General features: G+C 41.1%; 1 protein-coding gene and 1 pseudogene across 1 annotated transcript in view; one reads left to right on the forward strand and one right to left on the reverse strand.

Moving 5' to 3' along the window:
• Window positions 1–1,181: 1,181 nt before the first annotated feature.
• GCH1 (GTP cyclohydrolase 1) overlaps window positions 1,182–22,369 on the reverse strand; it is a 60,546-nt gene continuing 39,358 nt past the window's right edge. The window contains exons 3-6 of the mRNA XM_031002019.3: window positions 18,862–18,917; window positions 6,274–6,305; window positions 4,941–5,025; window positions 1,182–3,304 (exon numbers count right to left, since the gene is read on the reverse strand). Coding sequence (XP_030857879.1) covers window positions 3,178–3,304; window positions 4,941–5,025; window positions 6,274–6,305; window positions 18,862–18,917 — 300 coding nt within the window. The 3' untranslated portion in view covers window positions 1,182–3,177. The remainder of the gene's footprint in view (window positions 3,305–4,940; window positions 5,026–6,273; window positions 6,306–18,861; window positions 18,918–22,369) is intronic.
• Window positions 18,397–18,512, forward strand: LOC115930718 (uncharacterized; annotated as a pseudogene).

The raw sequence follows: 22,369 nt of genomic DNA on the forward strand, positions 1-22,369 counted from the left end.
CATATATTTCTTTACCTGATTCCACTTTATTTAGATAATCTGAAATATTTATGGATGAAATAATGCCTGGGATTTGCTTTGCAATAATCTGGTCAGATGGGTATAGAGGAAAACAAGATGGCGCCATTGAGTTGAGACTTCTTGAAGCTGGGTGATTAGTACACAGGGGTTCATGTGCTCATCTCTCTACTGATGTGCATGTTTTATTTTCTGTAACAAAAATTAAAAGAATGCAAGGGCCTCTGGGAGTGTGAGGAGTCAGGTGCTCACACTTCCCCTTGATCTCTTGAGACTTCTTCTCTCCATCATCAGGAGGACCCATGCCTGTGATGGTGAATCCAGGTGCTCTGTTTTGACAGAAAGGCTTCTTGAAAACCTTTCATGTCTGCAACTGCTCTTCCACTAAGTGAAAAGGAACTTGGCCAATCAATCTTCAGTGACAAAACTCAGGAGCAGCAACTCGGGCTTAGCTGAGCAGCTCATCATTTTATTGACACCTATGAGTGGTGGTTCTAGGAATGTTTTATGCCAGTAAGCATTCCTACTTTGATAAGATTTGCTACCCAACGGTCTACAGGGTCCTGCAAGCAGCAGCAGGTCCCAGTACTTGGACATGCTGGCCACCGGTGAGGGCAGGGGCGGCCTCTGCCTATGGGGAGCACGGAATGGGGAGGAGACCACTAGCAAGAGGGAAAGGAGGTTGTTGGGCATGGGACAGAAGAGCAGCACAAAACCCCTTGCACTAACTGGAAGTTTTGCCCTGGGCAGGCTCTTCCTAGAAGAGGGAAGGAAACCCTTTTCCACTCCCTGCCCCAGCCTACTCTTCCTTCCCCAACAGCTCCCACGTAGGAAACAGTGCCAGTTCCCAGGGGGCTGAAGTTACCTACTAAGCATTAAGACAACAGGGACATGAGGGCCACTCAGATTCCTGACTCTTATCCCAGACCTCCTCCTCCCATTACCTCAAGACAGTGAGGACGGTAAGACTCCAACCAAATACCAAGGAGAAACTGTCAGAACCTGGGGTTACTTCGTACTATAATGGAGATTAGTATTCAAATAGCTTTGATGGCTGGGAGAAGCCCTTATGATGTCTTTGCTGAAACAGAATACAGCCAAAATAATCAAGTTATTTAAATATTTATAGTGGTGGTTGAAAAAGAAACAACTTTCACAAGAACAAAGTTACAATAGTTTAATAATTTAAATAGGACCAACTTCAGGAACATACATACACACACATAAAATTAAACAATTTAATTTTGAACAGTGTATTGAAATACATCAAATTCTTAAAAATCCCCCAAAATGGACTCAAGATCATGGATATGAAAAGGTAATTTTGAAGTACTAGAGACTAGAGTAAAACAGACAAAGTCATTACTTTGCATTTACTAATAAGACAACAGCCTGTGGATACATTAGACCTTTATAAGAACACTTCTAGGAAATGTTAGAACAACGAGTCATTAAAAAGGAATATAAATGAGTTCATAAAGATAAATGTATAGCTAACAATTTCTTTGGTCCTCGAAGTCACACTTGTTTTTACTTTAAAATGCCAAACATGAGTTGAGTGCTCAGAATTCTACCTATAAATGTCTAAATATTAAGCAGGCTAATGTTTATACTGGGCTAGATTTAAAAAGGTACTCAAGCCAACCATCACTGTACTTAAACTCCAGAAAGAAAAAGCTAGGAAGTAGATAGAAGTAGAGAGGAATGGAAAAAAACAAAAAAACCCAATACCTCTGCCATCTTGCCCCATCATAACCCAAATAGCATCAAAGTGGCAGAGATGGGACTAAAGTTGAAGCAAGCATCAAAGTTATTACTTTTAGGGTAATGGGATGAATTTGAAGAGCACTATGTCAACCAAATAATAAACTTCATGGAATAACTGTGTTTGTGTTTCTGTGGAGGAGTTGCGGTTTTGTTTGCTTTAATTTGGCCCACACTGCCCCAGTGGAGGAAATTTTAAGATAATCATTAATAAGGCAACAGTTTCCAGGATTAAAATACCTATACCGTCTATACGGAGTTACAATGAGGACAAGACCCATATAGACCGCAAAGGAAACCGGGACCAGAAGCTTCCAGTGCATTTTCACAGATCGTTGGTACGATACGCTTTGGTTAGAACGTTGGACACAGCTCATAATGTCTTCCACCGTCAGTTCATTCTGTGCTCGTTCAGGTGCGTGGAAGCTATGGTTCTGCAGACCTGAAAATGATGGGCACTCTCAAATGTTTCTGGAAATACTTAGAAAAATATCTTATAAGATTAAAAAAAAGAAGAAGAAGAAACATTTTGAGGCATCTACATGGATCACACAAAGGAAACTCTCAATAAACCTATAAAGTTAAAACTGAGATGACTAATTATTTGCAGTGTGAGTACTAAGTCTCATAAAATAATGGCTTTTTTTAAAAGGCAAAAGTATCTACACTCTAAATGATATTCTTATCAAGGCACAGAGAGTTAAATGTCTAAATCCCTGTATGTTGACATGAGAATACACTCGTAAACAACACCAGGAACTAATTCCCTATTCTTGAATTTAAAAACAATAGAAGGTAGAAATGTGCCTTTTTAACTCACAGTAAAATCAAAAACATAGACATTCCACCACCTTCCCTTGGTGACTAACATTACGACTGCTAAAAATATATTTTTAAATGTCACTGGTGGTTTAATAAACATGACCAAAGTGGAGTCTGTTGAACTTGAATTCACAGAGCAATACCGCACTAAATATTTTAGCACTTTCAGCACTTTTATTGGAGGAAGAAAAAAAACAGTATACTGGGCACAGTTCCCTCTCATTCCCAATGCTCCTATGCTTATAAGGCAAATTACTGTACTATTTGAAAAAAAATACACTAATTCTTCTCCCTTCCCAGGCCCCTCTGGTTATCTGGCAGTGGTTTTGTGCACGTACTTACACTATTAGCAGTTCACTTTAATATTGCCACAAAAAGGTGGCAAGAAGAAAGTAGAGGGCTCAACCCTTTATTATATTTATTTGACTTCCTAGAAATAATTTTAAATATAATTAGTGACAAGGAATAAAGTTCACATCTGTAACAACTGAAAATGGAATGTACAAACAAGACCAGACAGACAGACAATGCTACTGGCAGTACGATCGGCAACCAACGCACACACACTGAAGCTCAGCTCCTAATGAGAGTCAGGAACTCTTCCCGAGTCTTTGGATCCTCCCGGAACACACCCAACATTGTGCTGGTCACAGTTTTGCTGTTCATTTTCTGTACACCTCGCATTACCATACACATGTGTCTACAAAATAAGGCAACACAGGTTGTTTAAAGGAGTAGACAGCTGCTGGTTTGGTTTTTAAAAGCAGGCCTAAAGATTAAATGTCAGCTCACAGTTACCAAGTATATCGAAATATCCCTTCTTACACAAATGTTATCTATTAGGTTCATGCAAAAGTAACTGCGGTTCTTGCTATTGAACGTAATGGCAAAAACTGCAATTATCTTTGCAGCAACCTAAACTTTTTGTTCTTGAAGTTGTCTTGCAACTTTTATTTTTATCAGTAGTTGATCCTTAAAGCATCCAAAAAGGGGAAAAATGGAATTTTCTTCTGGGGTGAAAGTAATATAAAAGGTCTACAGAGTTACTTAACTTCTAGATCAAAAGAAAGTCAGAATTCTCACTTGCTCTGCCTTCAGGACCAAGACAGCACTATGCTAGCCTAGGTGTTCAGACAAATGCTCAAGTATACTGATGTCACCAGGCAGAATTCAGATAATGGTGACCAGAGATCCTGTCTGAGCAACCTGGTGACATTAGATACCAGACATAGAACAGAGTTCACACCATGTCACAGAACACATACGAACTTTGTCCACACAACAGCTGCAATTCTCTTAACTCATCCTAACTTAAAGAAATGTACCAATTCTTGGCTTTATTTTTTAAATGTGTGACAAAATATTAGAAAAACTCGGCTTGGAGCAACAGAGAGCTAAAGAAGAAATCAAAAGAAATAAAATCAAGAAGACATAAAATCAAGAGAAGACATAAAAATGGCTATTGGCGCGGTGGCTCACGCCTGTAATCTCAGTATTTTGGGAGGCTGAGGTGGGCAGATCACTTGAGGTCAGGAGTTTGAGATCCCCAGCCTGGCCAACATGGTGAAATCCCATCTCTACTAAATACGAAAATTAGCTGGGTGTGGTGGCGGGCACCTGTAATCCCAGCTATTTGGGAGGCTGAGGCAGGAGAATCGCTTGAACCTGGGAGGCAGAGGTTGCAGTGAGCCGAGATCACACCATTGCACTCCAGCCTGGGTGAGAGAGCAAGACCCTGTCTTGAGCATTTTAAAAAAATGGCGATTGAGCTGGGCGCAGGGGCTCACACCTGTAATCCTAGCACTTTGGGAGGCCGTGGCGGGTGGATCACGAGGTCAGGAGTTCGAGACCAGCCTGGCTGACATGATGAAACCCCATCTCTATTAAATATACAAAAATTAGCCGGGCATGGTGACACAGACCTGTGGTCCCAGCTACTCAGGAGGCTGAGGCAGGAGAATCGCTTGAACCCGGGAGGTGGAGGTTGCAGTGAGCCGAGATTGCACCACTGCACTCCAGCTTGGGCGACAGAGTGAGACTCCGTCTCAAAAAAAAAAAGGCTATTGATTATGCAAATCTCTACACCTGTGCTTTTAACTCCCTATGCCTCCACAAGCCCCATCCTACCCTCAAAAAATACTTCTCCCATACTCTGTTCCTATATCAGTAACAGTAAATGAAAGTGGTAAAAGAGCTTTAGGCTCAGGGATGGAAATCTACAGTTATCATGTCAGTTGTGTGGCATCACCTGGTGCTACAAAATATGAGAAGCATTAAATAGCAAGATCACTTCTAGTGCACCATTATGACGTTACCAAAGGCAGATGCAGACTTACGTTGCTTCAACCACTACCCCGACTCCAGCAGGCCGCAAGGCTTCCGTGATTGCTACAGCAATTTGTTTTGTAAGGCGCTCCTGAACTGTGGATGTAATAAGGAGCTCAGTTTGAGAGTCTGACACAAACAGCTGGAAGCTTTTTCTGTCTCTAGAACATTTGAAATCTTAAAAATCAGACTTCTGTGAGATTTAAGAGCCAAGACACACCAGCTTTTAACAGTCTGCTTTGTCTGCTGACTGGGCCACAGAGAGGCCCGGATTCAACTCCCTCACCTGAAGTACAGGGCTAAAGAGATCTCAGAACCCCCTGAAGCCCTCCAGCATCACTGCGGGAAGGAATTAGAATAGCAATTATCTCATACCTGTGCAGTTAGAACAACACAGTACTGGTTACCAAGCACCTCCATGGAGGTAAAGTAGTGCAGCAAATAAATAGCCTGCAACAGGGTTAACAAAGGGGCTGCAGTCCAATTATTGAATTGTGCTTAGAGCAATATTCAAAACCAACAATTTAACCTAAATAATATAGTTCCTGTCCTGAATAAAATGACTTGTCTTTTAATTCATATAGGAATATTCATTGCAGCACTGCATCTATTTGAAAACTGATGAAACCCCCCAGTATCTATCAGAGCAGGTATAGGTTACGCCAAGCCATGGCATATACAGTAGGATTCTAGACAGCCACCAGAATGAATGAGATAGTTACATGGATGTGGCAAAAATGTTTAAGATTTGTTAAATGAAAAAAAGCAGGGAAAAAAGCAAAGATGATTATGCATAAAATGAGCCCATTTTTGTTTAAACATAATCCAAATAAATTGATTTGAAAATGTAGGTATATGCATGAAAATGTGAAGGAATGTGCAAATACAACAGTGATTTCTTCTGGAAGCTTGAAACAGTAGACTTTTTATAGTCCTAAGAGGTTTTACATTTTTATAAGTCATACTTATCGCACTTGTAATAAAACAAAAAATACTTTTTGTGTAGGAAAAATGTTTTCTGTAGCCAGGCACAGTGGCTCATGCCTGTAATCCCAGCACTTTGGGAGGCCAAGGTGGGCAGATCACCTGAGGTCGGAAGTTCGAGACCAGCCTGATCAATATGGTGAAACCCCGTCTCTACTAGAAATACAAAAATTAGCCAAGGCATGGTGATGCACTCTTATAATCTCAGCTACTTGGAAGGCTGAGGCTGCAGTGAGCCAAGATTGCACCACTGTACTCCAGCCTGGGTGACAGAGCAAGACTCTGTCTCAAAAATAAAAATTAAAAAAAAAAGAAAAAAAAGAAAAATGTTTTCTCTTAATACAGATTTTTAAAGCTTACCTTGTAGTCTTCTACTATAGATTTCTACAATCCTAGAAAAGAAAGAATTGTTTTAGTTAATCACAAATCATTTGAAGTAAAATTGATAAGCCTTCCTTATAAAACAAAAAGGACATTGTTGAAGCAACAGTGGGCTGCAAGAGGAAATAAAGCTTATGGCAAGATGACAGAAAGATACAAGCACCACAGGGAGATGTAGTCTAAAGTCAACTTGATTGGATTGAAGGATGCAAAGTATTGTCCCTGGGTATGTCTGTGCGGGTGTTGCCAAAGGAGATTAACATTTGAGTCAGTGGGCTGGGAAAGGCAGACCCACACTTAATCTGGGTGGGCATAATCTCATCAGCTGCCAGCGAATACAAAGCAGGCAGAAATATATGAAAAGGAAAGAGTGGCCTAGACTCCCAGCCTACATCTTTCTCCAATGCTGGCTGCTTCCTGCCCTCAAACATCGAACTCCAAGTTCTTCAGTTTTGAGACTCAGACTGGCTCTCCTTGCTCCTCAAGCTTGCAGACAGCCTATTGTGGGACCCTGCGATCATGTAAGTCAATACTTAATAAACTCCCCTTTATATATATATATATATATATATGTCCTATTAGTTCTGTCCCTCTAGGGAACCCTTACTAATACAGAAGACCACCAACCACTGCAGAGTGGTGCTTCCTGATGTCCCCAGAAAGAGAATTAATGAGTCTCCAACTGTGACGTTCACTTAGGAAAAACAGAGATGAGTAATAAAATTTTAAAGTTCCAAATCATCAATTTTAGATCATGTCTCAAGTGCTCTGATTAATCATATTGTTTTATCAGAGCTTAAAATTCAAGTTAAAAATAAAAAGACTTTGTTAATTAATAGCACACCATGGTCAACTACTATACCAACTAAACCTATTAGGGGAATCAGATTGGAACTGATTAGACTTCTTCAGACACCTCTTCATAAGATAGGTTTATGTAAGCACTTAGTATGATTAACCCCCAGAAATAAAAGCCTCCTGATCTTAATTTATAGCACAATCTGTCAAGTGATAAATTTTCCTTTTTTTTTTTTTTTTTTTTTTTTTGAGATGGAGTCTTGTTCTTGCCATCCAGGCTGGAGTGCAATGGCATGATCTCGGCTCACTGCAACCTCCGCCTCCTGGGTTCAAGCGATTCTCCTGCCTCAGCTTCCTGAGTAGCTGGGACTATAGGCACCCACCATCATGCTCAGCTAATTTTCGTATTTTTAGTAGAGACAGGGTTTCACCATGTTGGCCAGGCTGGTCTCGAACTTCTGACCTCGTGATCTGCCCACCACAGCCTCCCAAAATGCTAGGATTACAGGCGTGAGCCCCTGTGCCCAGCCAGAATTTTCCCCTTTCAACATCTTTCATTCTATTTATGAAATGTAAAGATGACCACGTGACTTATCCATTTGAAGATGACTATTCACACTGGGGACCTTTTCTTTAAATTCATGGCCTTTTGATCATGAATTTAGACTCAATTTATGGTTCACCTCCCTATGAGGCATTTCATGGCTCTTCCCCCAACTGCGCGTCTCAGAACCGACAACTTGCTCCTTTATACCCGTTACAGCCAACAAAGTCAGTAACAGGTCCGCCACCCCGTTTACCACTCAGCCCAGAGCTCCCTGAGGGCAGAAGCCATCCTAGCTCTCCTTCATGCCCCCAGCAGTAGTTACTAGGATATTGAAGAAATATATTAATAGCTACATTCTATTGGTATTTTCAACAAAACCTTAGAAAGGAATGGTTTTTAAGCTCCTAGATAGGAGGTATGTCATATTTCTTACTAGGTCAAATTTCTGTATATATTACTTGATAGTTTTTCAGGTGATTAGTTTGTCATATACGTAGGAGATGCCATTGATTTTAAAGTTAGTAATGTTTTCCTTCTCGTATTCACCATTCTTTTTCTGGAGTAGAACTTCAGGTGCCACATTGGACAATAGTGGTAACACTGGGCAACCATGTTTTGCTCCACTCTTCAATAGGAATGCCTCTAGGATTTCACTACCACCCACAGTGCCTGCCTGCTTCTGGCAGACAGCTGCTCTCATGGCAGGAGGAACATTCCCATAGATTTTTACTGAGTGTCTACTATGTATGTGATTATATGGTGAACATGCTCTCTGTGCTCTGAGAGCTTATTATTTCTAAACCCTGGTTTATTAGTTTTCTTTTTCAAGTGAGGAGTAAATATGAAACCTAACACATCTTTTCAGCATGTCATGTAGCTTCCCTAGACTAAAAAAAAAAAATCTTTATTTTGCTGTCATTCTTGAAAGATAATTTGTTGAGAGGTATTTGCTGGGAACCGAATTCTAGTTTGACACTGATATCTATCTTGCCCTTCAGTATTGCTGTTGGCAAACCAATTCAGTGTAACTGCTGTTGCCTTTTAGATAATCGATATTTCTTTCTGTGGCTGCTTTTATATTAACTATATAAGTATATGCTGCAATGTACTATGTTTTATCCAAGTAGGGATTTAATTTGACTTATTTGGAATTTATTAGGCTTTCTGAAGACCGATATTTTGCATGTGTTCTAGAAACTTTTTTAGCCATTATCTTCTCTAACATTGCATCTAGCACATTGCCTCTGTTATCTCCAGGAATTTCAATTAAGGGCATATTATACCCTCCCAGTCTTCCATGTTTCTTAAATTCTCATTCATATTTTCTACCTGTCTTTGTGTTGCATTCAGCACAATTTCTTTAGACCTTCTTCCCAATCACCATATTTAATCTATGTCTAATCTATTTAATGAGTATATTGGACTTCAGTTTCATTTTTTTAATTTCTAGAAGTTATATTTCATCCTCTTCCCAATCTGCCTGGCTAATTCTGCAAGTTTCTTATCTCTTTGTCAATTTTTGTTTGTTTGTTTTTTGGCACGGAGTCTTGCTCTGTTGCCCAGGCTGGAGTGCAGCAGCACAATCTTAGCTCATTGGAACCTCCACCTCCCGCATTCAAGCAATTCGCTACTTCAGGTTCCCGAGTAGCTGGGATTACAGGTGCCTGCCACCACACCCAGCTAATTTTTGTATTTTTAGTAGAGACAGGGTTTCACCATGTTGGCCAGGCCGGTCTTGAACTCCTGACCTCATGATCCACCTGCCTTGGCCTCCCAAAGTGCTGGGATTAAAGGTGTGAGCCACCGCGCCCGATCTCCTTTGTCAATTTTTTTATATATAAGTAGGTCCTTTTTTTTTTCCCCCCCCCGAGACAGAGTCTCCCTCTTGTCACCCAGGCTGGTGTGCAATGGCACAATCTCAGCTCACTGCAACCTCTGCCTCCCAGGTTCAAGCATTTCTCCTGCCTCAGCCTCCCAAGTAGCTGGGATTAGCAGCACCCACCATCACATCCAGCTAATTTGTTTTTTTTTAAAATTATTATTATACTTTAAGTTCTAGGGTACATGTGCACAACGTGCAGGTTTGTTACATATGTATGCAAGTGCCACGTTGGTGTGCTGCACTCGTTAACTCATCATTTACATTAGGTATATCTCCTAATGCTATCCCTCTCCCCTCCCCCCACCCCACAACAGGCCCCGGTGTGTGTTCCCTACCCTGTGTCCAAGTGTTCTCATTGTTCAATTGTCACCTATGAGTGAGAACATGCAGTGTTTGGTTTTCTGTCCTTGTGATAGTTTGCTCAGAATTATGGTTTCCAGCTTCATCCATGTCCCTGTAAAGGACATGAACTCATCTTTCATTATGGCTGCATAGTATTCCATGGTGTATAAGTGCCACATTTTCTTAATCCAGTCTATCACTGATGGACATTTGGGTTGGTTCCAAGTCTTTGCTATTGTGAATAGTGCTGCAATAAACACACGTGTGCATGTGCTGGAGGCATCACGCTACCTGACTTCAAACTATACTACAAGGCTACAGTAACCAAAACAGCATGGTACTGGTACCAAAACAGAGATATAGACCAATGGAACAGAACAGAGCCCTCAGAAATAATACTACACATCTACAGCCATCTGATCTTTGACAAACATGACAAAAACAAGAAATAGGGAAAACATAAATGGTGCTGGGAAAACTGCCTACCCATATGTAGAAAGCTGAAACTGGATCCCTTCCTTACACCTTATACAAAAATTAATTCCAGATGGATTAAACACTTAAATGTTAGACCTAAAACCATAAAAACCCTAGAAGAAAACCTAGACAATACCATTCAGGACATAGGCATGGGCAAGGACTTCATGACTAAAACACCAAAAGCAATGGCAACAAAAGCCAAAATTGACAAATGGGATCTAATTCAACTAAAGAGCTTCTGCACAGCAAAAGAAACTACCATCACAGTGAACAGGCAACCTACAGAATGGGAGAAAATTTTTATGATCTACCCATCTGACAAAGGGCTAATATCCAGAATCTACAAAGAACTTAAACAAATTTACAAGAAAAAATCAAACAACCCCATCAAAAAGTGGGTGAAGGATATGAACAGACACTTCTCAAAAGAAGACATTTATGCAGCCAACAGACACATGAAAAAATGCTCATCATCACTGGCCATCAGAGAAATGCAAATCAAAACCACAATGAGATACCATCTCACACCAGTTAGAATGGCGATTACTAAAAAGTCAGGAAACAACAGGTGCTGGAGAGGATGTGGAGAAATAGGAACACTTTTACACTGTTGGTGGGACGGTAAACTAGTTCAACCATTGTGGAAGATGGTGTGGCGATTCCTCAAGGATCTAGAACTAGAAATACCATTTGACCCAGCCATCCCATTACTAGGTATATAACCAAAGGATTATAAATCATGCTGCTATAAAGACACATGCACACGTATGTTTATTGTGGCACTACTCACAATAGTAATTTTTGTATTTTTAGTAGAGATGGTGTTTCACCATGTTGGCCAGGCTGGTCTCGAACTATTGACCTCAGGTGATCTGCCCGCCTCAGCCTCCCAAAGTGTTGAGATTACAGGCGTGAGCCACTGCACCCAGCCTATTTTTTAATATATAGTAAGTCCTTGCTCAAGGTCGACAGGTTCTCGGAATCTATGACTTTACTAAAACACTGAGAACAAAACAAATTTTACCCTAGGCTAATGGATATAATAAGAATTAAGCTCCTACAGCATATTTCTGGTCACAAAAACATCAACAAACTTCCAAATAAACACAAAAACGCTTCTAATATTAAACACTAAAATAAATGTGAGCGATACATATATTTAAGAAAGATTAATGGAAAGATATTGATTTCCCCAATTATTCCAGTTCAAGGTCTCAAGTGGCTGGAGCTTTTCCCAGCAGTTCAGGGTACATGGCAGGAACTGACCCTGGACAGGACACTATCCCATCACAGGGCACACACATCCACCTACTCTCACTCAGACTGGGACCACTCAGAACAGATACGCCAAATCACCTAACGTGTGTATCTTTGGGATGTGGGAGGAAACTGAAGCACCTGGAGAAAACTCACAGATGTGGGAGAAAACATGCAAACTCCACAAAGACAGTGGGTCCCAGCAAGGAATTTTTTTTTCTCAATCATAATGAAATGGCATTGAATGAAACAACATTATTCCAGGACTGTTATATGCCACTTTGCCTGAAGTCATTTCGCTTCAAGTTGCAGTCTCCAAGAACCCATCGACAATGTAAAGTGAGGACTTACTGTACTTGTTTTATATCCTATCTCTGATAACTCTTACTATCTGCCCTCTTCCATCGTGTTTGTCTGACTCGACTCATGGTACTCCTTGGAACTTCATCTTTGGGTATCCTTTCAAGCCTGGATAAAAGTGCATCAGAGAACATGCACTAGTTTCTGCTAGCTGCCTGCAAGGATACCTCTATGGGGATGTTTTATTTATTTTTATTTATTTATTTTTGAGACAGAGTTTTTGCTCTTGCCCAGGCTGGAGTGCAATGGTGCGATCTCAGCTCACTGCAACCTCCACCTCCTGGGTTCAAGCAATTCTCCTGCCTCAGCCTCCTGAGTAGCTAGGACTACAGGCGTGTGCCACCATGCCCAGCTAATTTTTGTATTTTTAGTAGAGATGGGGTTTCACCATGCTGGTCAGGCTGGTCTCAAACTCCTGACCTCAGGTGACCCACCTGCCTTGGCCTCCCAAAGTGCTGAGATTATAGGCATGATCCACCATGCCTGGCCTTATGGGGTCGTTTGAAACTAAATTATTCCATTTGATTTTTTGAAGGCCACACAGGTAGTACTAATTCTGATCCCAAACTTTATGAATGTGTCTATGAGTTCCTTTTTCTTTTTCCTGCTCTTCCTAGAATAATGCTAATAGGTAAGTATCATCCTTGATTTGGGATGGGAAAAGGGAGGACAGAATCCAGACTTTGGCTTTAGTGCTAATTCCAGTGGATTCTCACTAGAATTGCCTCATGCTTCCCCGAAAGTGTAAAATGTACATATGCATTATATCTTGATACGCTGTGCCAAGAGGGGCATTATTACAATCTAGTTCACCACAACCAGCATCAGTAGTTGTCAATTTTAATCTAAACCATTCTTACATTCTCGGACTAAACATCCCTGGGTCATGTTGAAAACAGTACTTCTATACTAGCCTGACATTTTAAGATTCTTACAACTACATTAATCAGTGAGATTTGCCTATCTTTTTTTTTTTAATGCTAAGCTTATCAGGCTTTGTTATCAAGAATAGGCAGCTTCATCAAATTAATTGACACTTCACAGGTTTCTCTACGCTCTAGAATTATTTATACACATGCAAAATTCGTGGTTACTTAAAAGCTTGAAACAACACTTATAAAACTGACTGGGTCCAGGCACTTTCCCCCAAATCATTAATTTGACCTTTTCTAATGGTTATTAATGTATGCAGGCTTTCAAACTCTTGGTCCATTCCTTTCTCTCCCCATCTTTTTAAAAAACGTATTCATCAAGATGTAAAGATTTATAAAGCATATTTTTAGTTACATATCGTCTCATTCCTAGATATCAGACTCCCCTGCAACCTATGATACAAGATTTTCAACTTGTAGATTTGTGATTTCTGTTCTTTGGCTTTTTCTAAATTATTCTAAATAAGGAGTTTGGACTTTATCTGAAAAGCTGTGGTGAGCCACCAAAGGAGCAGCATGATCCAATCCACACTTTAGAAAGAACATCCCAGCAGCTCATGAGGGCGAACTGAAGGACCCTCAGAGATGAGAGGCAGGGAGGAGGCAGGAGCTTAACATTCCCTCCAGGAGGAAGATAAGAAAGGCCCAGCAAAGACCTGCAGCAGGGAGAGCAGGAAGGCAGGAAGTGGGGGTGCTGCACCTGCCGGGCAGTGAGCACACACAGCAGTGGATGGGTTCTGCCTCACTCCTCACCCCAAAATACACTCCAGATGGAGCAAAGATTTAAATATAATAATGTGGCCATACAAGTGCCAAAAAAAAAAAAAAAGTTTGTGAACTACAGAAAAGTTTTAAACTTCTTTATGGAAATATAATACTATAAAGCAAAATCAAAAGACAAATGACGAGCTGGGAAGCATTGTCTGTAGCACCTGACCTGACTGCTTTAACATTCAGAGCTTGTGCAAACCAAGAATAAAAAGACAAATAACTCAGTGGAATAATTAATACTGGAGCTAAGAACAGGAAGTGTCTGAATAGATTCAACCTCGCTCTATTAAGGAAATGCAAATTAAAATAGATACTATTTTTTACTTATCAGTTTGGCAAAGATTTAAAAGTGTGATGAAAAGCGTGTTGGCCGAAGTGTGGAGAAACATACACCACCCCTTACCTATGTATCTATTTATTAGAGTATAAACTGGCATGGTCTCTTTGGAGAGCAATTTCATATCAAAAATGTGGCTACCCTTTACCCATCAAGTTCCATACTAGTAATTTATACTTCAGATAGATTCAAAGCACACAAAGATAATAAAATTTGTTCACCAGGGTACTTTTTTACTTTTTGGCAAGTCTCAAACTGCAAACTGTACTTATCTATAGCAAACACTGGTTAAATGAATTGTATTAATCAAAGAAATATTAGGTAGCTATGAAAAGAAACTTCGACTTTTTGGACTAAAAGATGTCCAAAGAACTTCAAGGTATTTTAAATTTTTAAAAAGCTGGCCAGGGCCGGGCGCGGTGGCTTACTCCCATAATCCCAGCACTTTGGGAGGCTGGGGCGAGCAGATCACCTGAGGTTAGGAGTTCAAGACCAGTCTTGCCAACATGTTGAAACCCCATCTCTACTAAAAATACAAAAATTAGCTATGCGTGGTGGTACACGCCTGTAATCCCAGCTACTCAGGAGGCTGAGGCAGGAGAATCGCTTGAACCCAGGAGGTGGAGGCTACAGTGAGCCCAGATAGTGCCACTGCACTCCAGCCTGGGCGACAGAGAAAGACCCTGTCTCAAAAAAAAAAAAAAAAAAAAAAATAGCTGGCCAGGTGCAGTGACTCATGCCTGTAATCCCAGCACTTTGGAAGGCCAAGGCAGGCTGATCACTTGAGGCCAGGAGTTCGAGGCCAGCTTGGCCAACATGGAGAAACCCTGTCTTTACTGAAAATACAAAAATTAGCCAGGCATGGTGGTGCACATCAGTAATCCCAGCTACTGGGGAGGCTGAGGCAGGAGAATCACTTGACCCAGGAGGCAGAGGTTGCAGTGAGCCGAAATCGCACCACTGCACTCCAGCCTGGCCGACAGAGCAAGACTCCATCTCAAAAAAACACCAAATAAAATTTAAAAAAGCAAGTTGTAGTACAGAATATAAGATATGATCTTATGTTTGTGCTTGCATAAATATTTTCCAGAAGGATAGTGAAAGAAATCTCTAGTTCTAACTCTGGGGAATGAAAATAGGTAAGAAAAGTTTTCACTTTATTCACTCATTTGTATTTAAATGGTATGTTGCTTTTATAGTCAAAAAAGAAAAAAAAAATACTGCTCCCTCTGTAATCTAATACTCACCTCACTTACTCTTAATTCCATCAGTCAATCTGGTTCCCATCCACTGGAATAGGCCTTGCTCCTACCCTCTGACTGGTCTTTGCTCATGCATTAACTATACCTAGAGAAACTTCTCCCCCATTTAGAATTCTGCTCATCCCTCCACCTCCAGGTCTATTCACCTGCCAGGCCACAGCCATCATGGCTCCTCTGAACTTGGAGCTACAGCAGGCATTTCCATGGCACTTGCAGTCTTGCCCTGTGCACTCTCCTTGAGGGTGGCTGCCATGTCCTGCTTCTTTAGCCTCCACAGTAGCTGGCACAGTGCCCACCCAACAGGTCAGCCATGGCTACCTGAGATACTACAACTCTAAATTCAAGATTTCGTACATTCACTCAATTATTTATTTATTTATTTATTTTTGGTGACACAGAGTCTTGCTCTGTCACGAGACTGGAGTGCAGTGGTGAAATCTCGGCTCACTCCAACCTCCGCCTCCCAGGTTCAAGCGATTCTTCCATCTCAGCCTCCAAAGTAGCTGGGATTACAGGCGCATGCTACCATGCCCTGCTAATTTTGGTATTTTTAGTAGAGATGGGGTTTCACCATGTTGGCCAGGCTGGTCTCGAACTCCTGACCTCAAGTGATCTGCCCACCTCGGCCTCCCAAAGTGCTGGGATTACAGGCATGAGCCACCTCACCCAGCCGAGGCTCAGTTATTTCTAAGGGAAGAAAATGAATACATGTTCAATGGCTTTTCAGCAACAAAAGAAAGTTCTATTCAAACTAAGTTTATTCTAGAATTCTACTAGAGTTGAGCCAGATCAACTCACTTCTGGCATTTTCTTGTTACTTAAGGCTTTACTGCTTGATATTTGACTTCACTGGCACTGAAAGGTCATTCATTTAAAGGCAAGCATATAACAAACTTCACATACAAGATTAAAATGAGCAGTGAAGTTTTGCTAAGACATTCAGCTTTTATTCCTCTTCATTCTCTAAATATTCTTACTTCTTATAAGGAATAAGTAGTTGGATAAAATCTTAGTCTTCTTTTCTATTTAATAGACTCTTTATTCAAATTTTTTGCAAAATATTTGAAAGCAACATACAATTGGTTCTTTGGCTTAATGTTCCATTTTATTCTTAAATTTTAATCCTATTAGTCTAAGGACAAATCCCCATGCTAATAATCAACTCCTTTGTATTGTTTCATAAAAGCTTAATTATTTGAGATCTTTTCCTTTCACTTGGAAAGGAAATAACTAAGATTATTTCTTTCTACCACCAGGTTGCCATTTATTGTATGATCTCACTGAATCACTCAAGAGTCCATTTCCCATAAAGTGTTAATCATGATCAACAGTTGGTTTTTCAGAGAAGGCTGTTACATTAAGACCAAGGCCTAACGTGATCTGCCAAGCTTTTTTACACTATGAAACTATCCATTACACCTTTCACATATGGACAGTCTGTTATAGGCATCAGCAGTGCTGGAATTTCTATATGGGCAAGGTATAGGGTTAGCAATCTTGCTGACAGGGAGGCCCAGGGGACTGGGCCTACAGCTATGTTTGCACAGTAAGCATGATGATTTTACTTAGACTGTATATTATAAAACCATAAGAATAACCAATTTTAGTAAAGATACTTTTACTCACAGTTGACATGAAATTGGTTTAATACATCATTAGTTGAGAGTGAGTTACTGGGAAGGGAGTTGTTAATAAAAATTATAGTAAGATTAATTACTCCCAATCACTACCAACACACTTTTTCTCAGCAACTTTTCAGCACTGCCACCAGGGATGGATCACACGCAAGCAGCCAGAATGTTTCTGGATTTGTGCTAAGAGCCTTATTCCAGTGAAGCAATTACAGCTATGATATAATATTCTTTCATGGTGCCAAGCAGCCCTATCTAATAGCAAAATAGCTGAGCAGGAATGAGGTCAGAAACTGGGGAAGTTAAATTTGTCTCTTCTACCCACTTTCTTATTGATCCCCAGAGGAAATGAATGAGAAAGTGGAAGTGAAAACAAAGTAACAGGAACAACTTTAGAGGGCAGGTGTCAGATTGCTGGGGTAGTTTTTTTTTTTACAGATTCCAACACAGAATTGAGAAATATCAGGACCACCATTTCACAACTGTGTTAAATCCCAGGGCCTGCATAAAGAAACAGGAACACATCAGAGCCACAGCACAGTCAACTGGTCACAGAGACTCATTTATTCCTCTTCTTTTATTTTTATTTTTTTGAGATAGGGTCTTACTCCATCGCCCAGGCTGGAGTGCAGTGGCACAATCTCAGCTCACTGCAAGCTCTGCCTCCCGGGTTCAAGCAATTCTCCTGCCTCAGCCTCCTGATTAGCTGGGATTACAGGTGTGCACCACCACGCCCAGCTAATTTTTGTATTTTTAGTAGAGATGGGGTTTCACCATGTTGGTGAGGCTGGTCTCAAACTCCTGACCTCAAGTGATCCGCCTGCCTCAGCCTCCCAAAGTGCTGGGATTACAAGTGTGAAAGACGCCACCCAGCCGAGACTCATTTATTTCAATTATGATATGGTCACTATAGCCTCAAGTTATTAAACTTAGCTTGATTATTTTTGAAAAAAAAAAGAGTAGGAACACTTTGCCTGACCCCTTCATCTTGTTCTTAACTTTCTCTCTCTCTCCACACACACACACACACACCTCCCAGTATTTCCTCCATCACCCAAAATTCACTAACTTTATACGAAGAAACAAGGATATTTAAGGGCAATAAAATATTGGTGGCTGGGGCCTACCAGAGATATCTGAACACAAACCCCCATGTTGACTTCCAGTTAAACACAGATGAACGCGTATGTACATCACCTCTCCTAAAACCCAAATAAAAAAGGCAGTAAGGGAATTTTTTAAGGCATGAACCCAGAGGATAAAGAACAGAAAAGAAGATTGTAGCAGGAAAGAGAAATGAGAGCGAGGAGCGTGAACACTGTATCAGAATAAAGCTGTGCAAAGCCAAGGCAGGCAGTCTTGTGTTTGCAGAAACAAAGAACCTAGACATGAACAGACTGGCCTGCAGGACCCCTGAGATATGCCTGGAGGCATCCAGTGCAGAGCAAGGCAGGGTTGAGGCTGGGGATCCCACAGGGAAGTTTCATTACAAGTCTGAAAGCAGTGTTGTATGAAAGGAAAGAAGGTGAGCACTCCCTTTGACAAGGATAGAAGAGTCCTCAGGCCTGACAACAAGTCTGACAGCAGAGCACTGCAGCTAGACCCCTGCCCAGCTTCTTCCCCAACCCCTCACTGTTAGCTAAACCCCCCTTAAAGGATGGGGCTGGACTGAAGGTAAGCTCAGGACCTCTCCAGTCAGAGAAGGCTCTGCAGACAAAGAGGTGAGCTGAGACTTCCAGGATGTATTATCTGTGGAAGAAAGGGTGGGAAGTGGAAGAGGAAGCAGGCAGTAGGGGACGAGAAGGAAGGGGCATCTGCATTTCAGACCCTCCAAGTCTTTAAGTTGCAATATGACTTCCAAGTTAGGTCCATACAGGTAAAGAGAGAAAGCCTGATGAGATAGATTCTCAGCAGACGAGGGCAGGTCCTATAAACCTGTATTCTTGTTCACTGCACAGTCACACTTACCTCGCAAGTTTGCTGAGGCCAAGGACTTGCTTGTTAGGAAGATAACCAATATGGACCTTCAGAGAAGAGACGGAAATCATTAGCTGAGTGAAAATACAGTGCCTTCTTTGTGACAAAATAAGGAAATATAGGAAGAATATAGTACACTTTTATGTAATTTATCACGACAATGTATTACCTTGAAAACATCTGGAACTGTTAAGACTTAGAAAATGAAACATTTATATATGTATTTTTAAAATTACATAAATGCAGTAAAAGCAAAATATGTAAGTATGAGTCTATTAATCAAATAACAAACTTGTACAGTTGTCCGTTGGTAAATGCAGGAGATTGCTTCCAGGACCCCCGTGTATACCCAAATCCTGCATACTCAAGTCCCGCAGTTGGCCCTGCAGAACCTGCATATATGAAAAGTTGCCCCTCCATCTATACAGGTTTTGTATCCTGCAAATACTGTAGAAGTTTTTATCAGTGTTTGCTTGAAAAAGAGCCATGTCTAAGTGGACCCATGCAGTTCAAATTCATGTTGTTCAAGAGTCAATTGCATGGCCCTGACACTTACCTGTGAAGTTGAACTCTTGACACAAATCTGAAAGTTTCTTCTTTATGGAGGAGAAACATTCTCAAGGAAAGGCAAATGATCTCATAGCAACATTAAAATGTATACAGGAAAGCCTCCTTTAAATGGCAAAAACTGTAAGCATAAGTATTGCCATTCCACACATCACAGCAGCCTTAAGATCCCACCGCACAGCCTTAAGATCCCACCGCAAAGCCCTGCAGCACAGAAGGTCTCCACACCCTTTTGTGCTTGGCTTCCTGGTTTCTAAGCTGCTAGAGAGTGCACCATCTTCCTTTTTTTTTTTTTTTTTTTTTTGAGATGGAGTCTCACTCTGTCGCCCAGGCTGGAGTACAGTGGCCCAATCTCGGCTCACTGCAAGCTCCGCCTCCAAGGTTCCAGCAATTCTCCTGCCTTAGCCTCCTGAGTAGCCGGGACTACAGGCGCCTGCCACCACACCCAGCTAATTTTTTGTATTTTTAGTAGACATGGGGTTTCACCGTGTTAGCCAGGATGGTTTCGATCTCCTGACCTTGTGATCTGCCCGCCTCGGCCTCCCAAAGTGTTGGGATTACAGGCGTGAGCCACCACGCCCGGCCCCATCTTCCTAACTGGAGAAAAAGGGCACTGCTACCACCATGGCTTGGCAAGAACCTGCACCCTAAGAACTAAGTTTTAAAGGACCCAATATACAGCCAGGCCATTTCTGTTATCTTAAATGGCACCAATTAATATCAAATATAAAAGTTACTCTTTTTGGGCCAAATACTACATACGAAAAACATTAGTTCTCTGAAAAGATTAATAGAGTAAATGGTCACTTGTAGGCAATTAATTAACCGAATATAATATTAGAGACTCAACGGCATCATGGTTTGCTAACACTGTTTTCATTGTTCACTTACTATTTACATAATTGATCTAGTAGTACTTAGTGATTTTTTTCCCCATCCATTGGCACTATGCTTTAGGAATTGGAGAAGTCCACCTCATTGCCTTCCTAGTTGGCAGGAGGAAAAAGTAAAATAGCACCTGAACATTGAGGATTTCAAAGAAAAATTAGAGAGTTAAAACTTTCCCATGAACCAAGGTCTTCTATGCTGTCTGAAATTTTTGCATTTCCATGCAGACATAGAATTTGTTCATTGTTTATACTATTTTTGGTCTTAAGATCCTAGGTAATTTAAATGTCCATTTCACAAAATCACTAAATAGGAGTGGTGGCTCACACCTGTAATTCCAACATTTTGGGTGGATTGCCTGAGGTCAGGAGTTCAAGACCAGCCTGGCCAACATGGTGAGACCCCATCTCTACTAAAAATACAAAAATTAGCCAGGCGTGGTGGCGGGTGCCTGTAATCCCAGCTATTCGAGAGGCTGAAGCAGAAGAATTGCTTGAACCTGGGAGGCGGAGGTTGCAGTGAGCCGAGATCGCACCACTGCACTCCAGCCTAGGCAACAAGAGCAAAACTGTCTCAAAAAAAAAAAAAATCACTAAATAATATATTTTTAAAACAAAGGTAGCAAAAACACAAACACTGAGGAAGTAATAGCAGAAAGTAACAGGATAAAATGGTGACAGGCTGAGTACAGAATCAGTGCCTTGGATCTGGCTGCAGCCAAGTCACTAACTCTCTCTATCCTCTTGAACAAGTCATAGGCTTTCTGTGTCTAATTTGCTCACCAATAGATTCCCTTTCAAAGATTCCTTCATTATTAATTGCAGGATTTCCAGATACGATATGGCTTCTGATGTGATGTATCTGGGTTTTCTGATTGCTTTCTCTTCTTTTCTTTTTAGCGACAAGGTCTTGTTCTGTCACCCAGGTTGGGGTACAGTGGCATGATCATAGTTCACTGTAACCTCAAACTCCTGAGCTCAAGCAATCTTCCTGCCTCAGACTCCCAAAAAGTAGCTAGGACTACAGGTATGCACCCACCACGCCCAATTAATTTAAAAAAAAATTTATTTTGTGGTAGAGACAGTCTCACTTGCTGGTCTTGAACTATTGACCTGAAGCTATCCTCCCACCTTGACTTCCCAAGTCGCTGGGATTACAGGCATGAGCCACCTCACTCGGCCCTGATGTGATATAATATGAAGTCTTCAGCACCCTTATGAAGCACTACTTTTTTTTTTTTTTTTTTTTTTTTGACACGGATTCACTCTCTTGCCAGGCTGGAGTGCAGTGGTGTGATCTCGGCTCACTGCAGCCTCGACCTCCTGGGTTCAAGCGATTCTCCAACCTCACCCTCCCGAGTAGCTGAGACCACAGGTGCATGCCACCATGCTAGCTAATTTTTGCTTGTTTTTTTGTTTGTTTGGTTGGTTGATTGGTTTTCATTTTTTGTTTTTTTTTTTTGGTTGGTTTTTTTTTTTTTGGTAGAGACAGGGTTTTACCATGTTGCCTAGGCTGGTCTCAAACTCCTGAGCTCAAAGCGATACATCCACCACCTGCCTTGGCCTCCCAAAGTGCTGAGATTACTGACGTAAGCCACCGTGCCCAGCCCTTACGAACTACTTTTATCAGAAATGTTTAGCCCTAGTCTTATGAAACTTTAGATCTAATCTAGTTTATAGGAAATCCAGAGGCTGAAGGAAACAAATCCGGAAGGTGCGGCACTCTGCTGAACAGCTGGCCTATTCTCTTTTCAGTAGAGAATGTTATGGGTGGGAGCACTATTTTAGAACAAAAGGGACTTAACAGGTATAACCAAATGCAATGTAAATACAAATCTGTGACTCTCCATTGGATTCCTGTTTAAACAAACCAAGAGTAAACATTTGAGACAATTGGAGAAATTTAAATATGAATTAGTTATTAGACACTATTTAAGAATTATTGTTAATTTTGTGATAGTGCTACTGTGGATAAGTAAGAAAATATTTTAGGGCCGGGCGCGGTGGCTCACACCTGTAATCCCAGCACTTTGGGAGGCCAAGGC

The sequence above is a fragment of the Gorilla gorilla genome, chromosome 15 (assembly GCF_029281585.2).
Source record: "Gorilla gorilla gorilla isolate KB3781 chromosome 15, NHGRI_mGorGor1-v2.1_pri, whole genome shotgun sequence".
NCBI classification, from domain to species: domain Eukaryota; kingdom Metazoa; phylum Chordata; class Mammalia; order Primates; family Hominidae; genus Gorilla; species Gorilla gorilla.